The sequence below is a fragment of the Lipotes vexillifer genome, unplaced genomic scaffold (assembly GCF_000442215.2).
Source record: "Lipotes vexillifer unplaced genomic scaffold, Lipotes_vexillifer_v1.1 C27416971, whole genome shotgun sequence".
Lineage (NCBI taxonomy): Eukaryota > Metazoa > Chordata > Mammalia > Artiodactyla > Lipotidae > Lipotes > Lipotes vexillifer.
Genome location: NW_006772503.1, coordinates 1 through 5349, shown reverse-complemented (window position 1 = coordinate 5349; position 5349 = coordinate 1). Strand labels below are relative to the sequence as shown.

The following is a 5349-nucleotide window of genomic DNA, read 5'->3' as shown; positions in this document are numbered from 1 at the left end:
CAGCGGCCATGGCTCACGGGCCTAGCCGCTCCGCGGCATGTGGGATCTTCCCGGACCCGGGCATGAGCCTGTGTCCCCTGCATCGGCAGGTGGACTCTCAACCACTGCGCCACCAGGGAAGCCCTAGATATATTTTTAAATGTTCTCAGTGGTGTATTTGCTTAAAAAGTGTGAATGAAGTTTATTGAAATGACAGTGAATTTATTGTGTATTCTGTGGGATATAAACATACATGTTATCAGTTATAATGCTTTATTCTTTGGTTCATTCTCATGTATTTTGCAGGTCCTTGCCTCATGGTATTCGATCAGATTTAGCAGATATCTGTTTATTTACCAAAGATGAACCTAATTTAACTCCCGAACAGACAGAACGTTTTTATAAGAAGCTTTTGAACAAGCATGGAGTTAAAACCATTTCTCAGGTAATGAATAGCTGTAACTGACCAATGCTAAGCTGTCCATCATGGTAGCAGCTAGCCACACATGGCATTAAGCACTCGATACGTGGCTAGTCAGAATTAAGATGTAACACAAATACTGTATCTTAAGGATTTAATATGGAAAAGGAATATAAAATAATTTCTATAAATTACAGTTAAATATGGTATTTTAGATCTATTGTGTTCAATAAAATCTGTTATGGGAAAAAAAAACATTTCTCAGGTAGGGAGCAGGTTAATATTTTCAAGACAACTAAAAGATTGGATTCAATTGAAGTGACATTCCTGGTACATATTTCTCTCCTAGGAATTTAATTTTTAACTTAATTTTCTCTTTTTAATTTAATTCTCATTGGCTTTAGGTAGGGCATATTCCCTCTTCCCTGTGACAGATGGGCTGTTGAGGTATGTTGACCTAAAAGCTCAACACATGCATCAGTAATGATTATATCTTGAAGATTTTACAGAACGCTGCTCCGTTGTGTCACTTCTCTCTCCTTCCAGAGCATCCTGGGTTTGCCTCTGACTTGGCACCCCTCCCCCTCTTTGTAGTCATTGGTTGGGTTTCTTTAGCTGAGGGTCCTGACTCATTTGCCCCTGTGCCTGTGCTGTTTTAGATACTCACATGTTCACTAAACTGTGACCCCAGGGCATTTTAAAATTCAAATACAAATTGCCCCAGTATTTCTTCTTGTTGTTCAGGTTCTTAAATTTTTGTTTTTATACCGTTTTTTCCTTTCTCTCTCTTTTTTATCGAAGTTTAGTTGGTCTACAATATTGTTAGTTTCAGGTGTGCAGCATAGTGATTCAGGGTTTTTTGTTTATTTCTCAGATTATATTCTCTTATAGGTTATTATAAGATATTGGGTATAGTTTCCTGTGCTATACAGTAAATCCATGTTGCCTATCTATTTTATGTATAGCAGTTTGTAGCTGTTGATCCCAAACTCCTAATTTGTCCCTCCCCTCCCTTTGGTAACTATAAGTTTGTTTTCTATGTCTGTGAGTCTGTTTCTGTTTTGTATATAGATTCATGTTTTTACATTTTCTAGATTATCCCCCTCCGAACTTTAAAAAAGGAATATAAAGCCTATGAAGCTAAGCTCCGCCTCTTGGGTAGTTTCGACTTCTTCATTACAGACGCCAGAATCAGGCGGCTCTTACCCTCACACCTCGGGAGACATTTCTACAACAGAAAGAGGTAAGTTTCTCAGCAATGACCGGACTTTAGTAGCGTGAAATTTATGGGTGTGTATGTGCTGCTGTAAATGCCTTTGTATTGTTTTAGAGTTCCAGTACCTGTAAACCTTCAGGCCAAGAATTTATCCAGAGAGATCAGTGACTGTGTAGGGGGAACTGTCTTAAACATCTCTAAAAGTGGTTCTTGCAGGTAGGTGAAAGGTGTTAAGGTGTGCCTCTGTTTCATTTTATATTTAATAATGATTTTATAAACTTCTTAAAATAAGATCGTATTAATGAAACCAGACTCTTCTGTTAAAACTAAAATTCATTCTTTAGAAGTATTCAATTCTCTAGAACAGTGCTGCCCCTTAGAACTTTCCAAAGTGGTGGAGATGGTCTATAGCTGTGTAGTCTCATGCAGAAGAATGCGCCACAGATGGCTGCTGAGCACTTGAAACATGGCTTCCACAGCTGAGTATCTGAATTTCTAACTTTACCTGATTTTAACTAATTTAAATTTTAAAAGGCACATCTGCTGATTTTTACTGTACTGGATGGGCACCCTTTTTTTTAAAAAATTTTTTGGATGTGCCATGCAGCATGTGGGATCTTAGTTCCCCAACCAGGGATGGAACCCACACCCCCTGCATCGTGAGCATGGAGTCTTAACCACTGGACCACCAGGGCAGTCCCTGTACAGGGCACCTTTAGATGTTCAGGAAAACAGGAGAATAAGCCTGGTTCAGGGTGTACTTGCAGGTCAGTGACAGTGGGCACACAGAATGGGCAGAGCCCCGTCTTTGTCTGGAGGGAGGTAGGAGCATCAGCCCGTCTCATCCTTTCTGCATTTATCCTGCCGACAGCCAGCCTGCCTTTCAGCTCCCATGGTGGGGAGAGTGGGGGCTGCCAGGACCAGCGGACCCAGTGGCTGAGCAGTGGGCACTTTTGGGCTTCCCCTTTGGCTTGCGGCTGCCCTCTGCTTCAGCTGAGGGGATGGTTTTGCTCTTGACCAGAAGATGCTATTACATGAGCAACTGTTTGTTTTAGAGGTGGCCGCTGTGTCAGGGCAGTGGAGCTATAAAGGTAGCAAGCAGTCCTCCTGGGGGTGATCCTTTTCAGAACAGCCACTGCTGGGGGTAATTGCCCTCAGGAAAGCTTGAGGGCTGACTCAGTGACCTGTGTTTTCCAGAATGAAGGTGGAATTCCCTTTGGCCCTCCCCACTGCCCCTCCCAGCCTCACATGGTTAGGTGCCAGCTCCTCAATCACCTCTTGATGGTAGGGCATATTTCAGGAGGAGGGCATTTCTAGAACATGAAGGATGATCATCTTCCTTTAAAATAAATTGAGATCCTAAAGATTTCAATGATTTTACATTAAAAAAATTCTTTTAGGATTGTGTATTTGTATTTCTCACATACCTGCTTATGCTTTACTTTGAAAACCAAGTTATTTTTTCAGCTCTCTGTGTCTAATGCTTTATTAAATTTCAGTACCATCCGCATCGGTCACACTGGGATGCAAGTTCAGCACATCGTGGAAAACGTTGTTGCCGTCACAGAAAGGCTGTCACAGAAACTGCCGGAGGTACGGTCTCGCAGATGCTTCCATTGGCCGTTCGTTTAAAGGAGCAAAACACCTACAAATGATGTTACTCTTCTCTCTGTTTCAGAAGTGGGAGAGCGTGAAGCTCTTGTACGTGAAGACTGAGAGGTCGGTTTCTCTGCCTGTCTTTTCTTCATTTGTCAGCAGTCGTGGTGAAGCCAGGGGACTGCGCACACAAAGTCAGAAGAAAAAGGTTAGTAGAAGTTCACATCCCAGGCAGGCGTAATCAAGGCTGTAAGCGCAGCCCAGGAAGAGAGAACAAAGGCTCAGAAGGGGCCTGTGCAGTGGCAAGAGGAGCTGAGAGGAAGAGGAAAACCGAAATCGAATCTATTCAGTATTCATACATGGTTATTTATGGGCGAAATTCAAGATCCTATGAGGCTGACGTACCTCTTGATTTTGGTTTGTAGGTTTTCAGTGCTGCTGGTAATATTGCAGAAAGCTGCGTGAGAGAAAATGGAACTTTTTGCTATTGGCTGGACCAGTCTCCTAGTTTATTTGGTCTTCAGCCATGTTCATCGATGTGTTCAATAAGTTTTTAGACTCAGTCTTTTAATTTTTTGTCTTCTAGAAGTTCTGTGTTTTGTTCTTTTTCAAATTATCGTTACCTTTTTTTGGTTTCCTGTTATCTAAATAGTCTTTCAGTTTGTCTTAATTCTTAGAACCCATTAAGCATAGTTGCTTTATTGTCTGATAATTCAAACCATTAGCCATCTTGGTGATGCAGCGGGTTGTCTCTGCCTGCTGGTTCCTGTGTACTTAGTTATTGTGGACTGTATCGTGGATAGTCCATTTGGAAAATTATTTGTAGAAGTAACTTGAGGGGTGGGATGAAGATCTTTCCCGAGAGGATTTAGACTTACAGCAGCCAGGCACCTTGGGGCACTCTCAACCCAGAACCACCTAGAAGCACATTCAAGGCTTGAGGTTCCCTGAATGATTCAAATTCACCCACGGTGACAAATCCTCACGGCTCACCCCCCGTTCTTCTCTACCCTGAGGGTCCAACTCATTGGGGTCCCAGCTTATTGTAATGAGGTTTTTTACTTAGAATCCCTGCCTGGTATGGACATTAGGATTTGATTTCTCCACTTCACACCCCTGCCCTCCTGTGCCCAGTCATAACAGCTGTTAAAAGTTAAGGATCAGCAAAAACTCTCGGGGCAAACATTTCTTACAGTGTAATCAGCTCATCAGTGCTTTTATGAAAAAAGTTGTTAATATTTTACCCTACTTTTTACTTGTTTTCATAATCCAAAATAACATAAACTGCTGTTACTGGAAACAAGAAGTCTGAATTTTTTGCTGTTTGTCAGATTTAGTTGAGGGCTTGGTGACAATGTTGGAATTGCTAGTTAAAATGGAATTTTGTCACAGTTATAGATGTTATCTAACAGTACTCTGTGGTAAGGGTAATGGACCTCTAGCTATGTAAACTTGCTACTGTGTTAACTCTCAACCACAAACTCAGGCAGGAAAAAAATATCAGGGTTTTTCGTTTTTGTAGCAGCTTCATGGAGATGTACAGTCACCCATCTCATACATGGGGGGATTAGTTCCAGGATCCCCTCCAAGGATGCCAAAATTTGTGGGTGCTAAAGTCCCTTATATAAGGCAGCATAGTATTTGCACATAAACTACACCACATCCTCTGGCATCCTTTAAATCATCTTTTTTTTTCTTAATATTTATTTATCTATCTATCTATGTATTTAGCCACCTAGCTATCTAGCTGTGCCGGGTCTTAATTGCGGCACGCGGGATCTCCGCTGCCTCATGCGGGATCTAGTTCCCCAACCAGGGATCGAACCCGGGCCCCCAGCACTCCCAGGAGCACAGAGTCTTAACCACTGGACGCCCTTTAAATCATCTTTAGATTACTTAATGCCTAATACAATGTGAGTGCTATGTAAATAGTTGTCAGAGTGCAGCAAATTTAAGCTTCGCTTTTTGGAACTTCTTGGAATTTTTTTTTTTCCCCTTGAATTTTTGTTTTTTTGCGGTACGCGGGCCTCTCACTTTTGTGGCCTCTCATGTTGCGGAGCACAGGCTCCAGACACGCAGGCTCAGCAGCCATGGCTCACGGGCCTAGCTGCTCCGCGGCATGTGGGATCTTCCCAGA

General features: G+C 42.3%; 1 protein-coding gene across 1 annotated transcript; it reads left to right on the top strand.

Moving 5' to 3' along the window:
* Positions 1-285: 285 nt before the first annotated feature.
* On the top strand, positions 286-3453 carry LOC103074094 (ribosomal L1 domain-containing protein 1-like; the record flags this gene model as incomplete). The annotated part of the gene is made up of 5 exons (XM_007447574.1): positions 286-424; positions 1495-1643; positions 1731-1832; positions 3116-3209; positions 3295-3453. Coding segments are annotated over 5 exons (643 nt in total), but the record flags the coding sequence as incomplete, so codon positions are not given.
* Positions 3454-5349: the final 1896 nt, after the last annotated feature.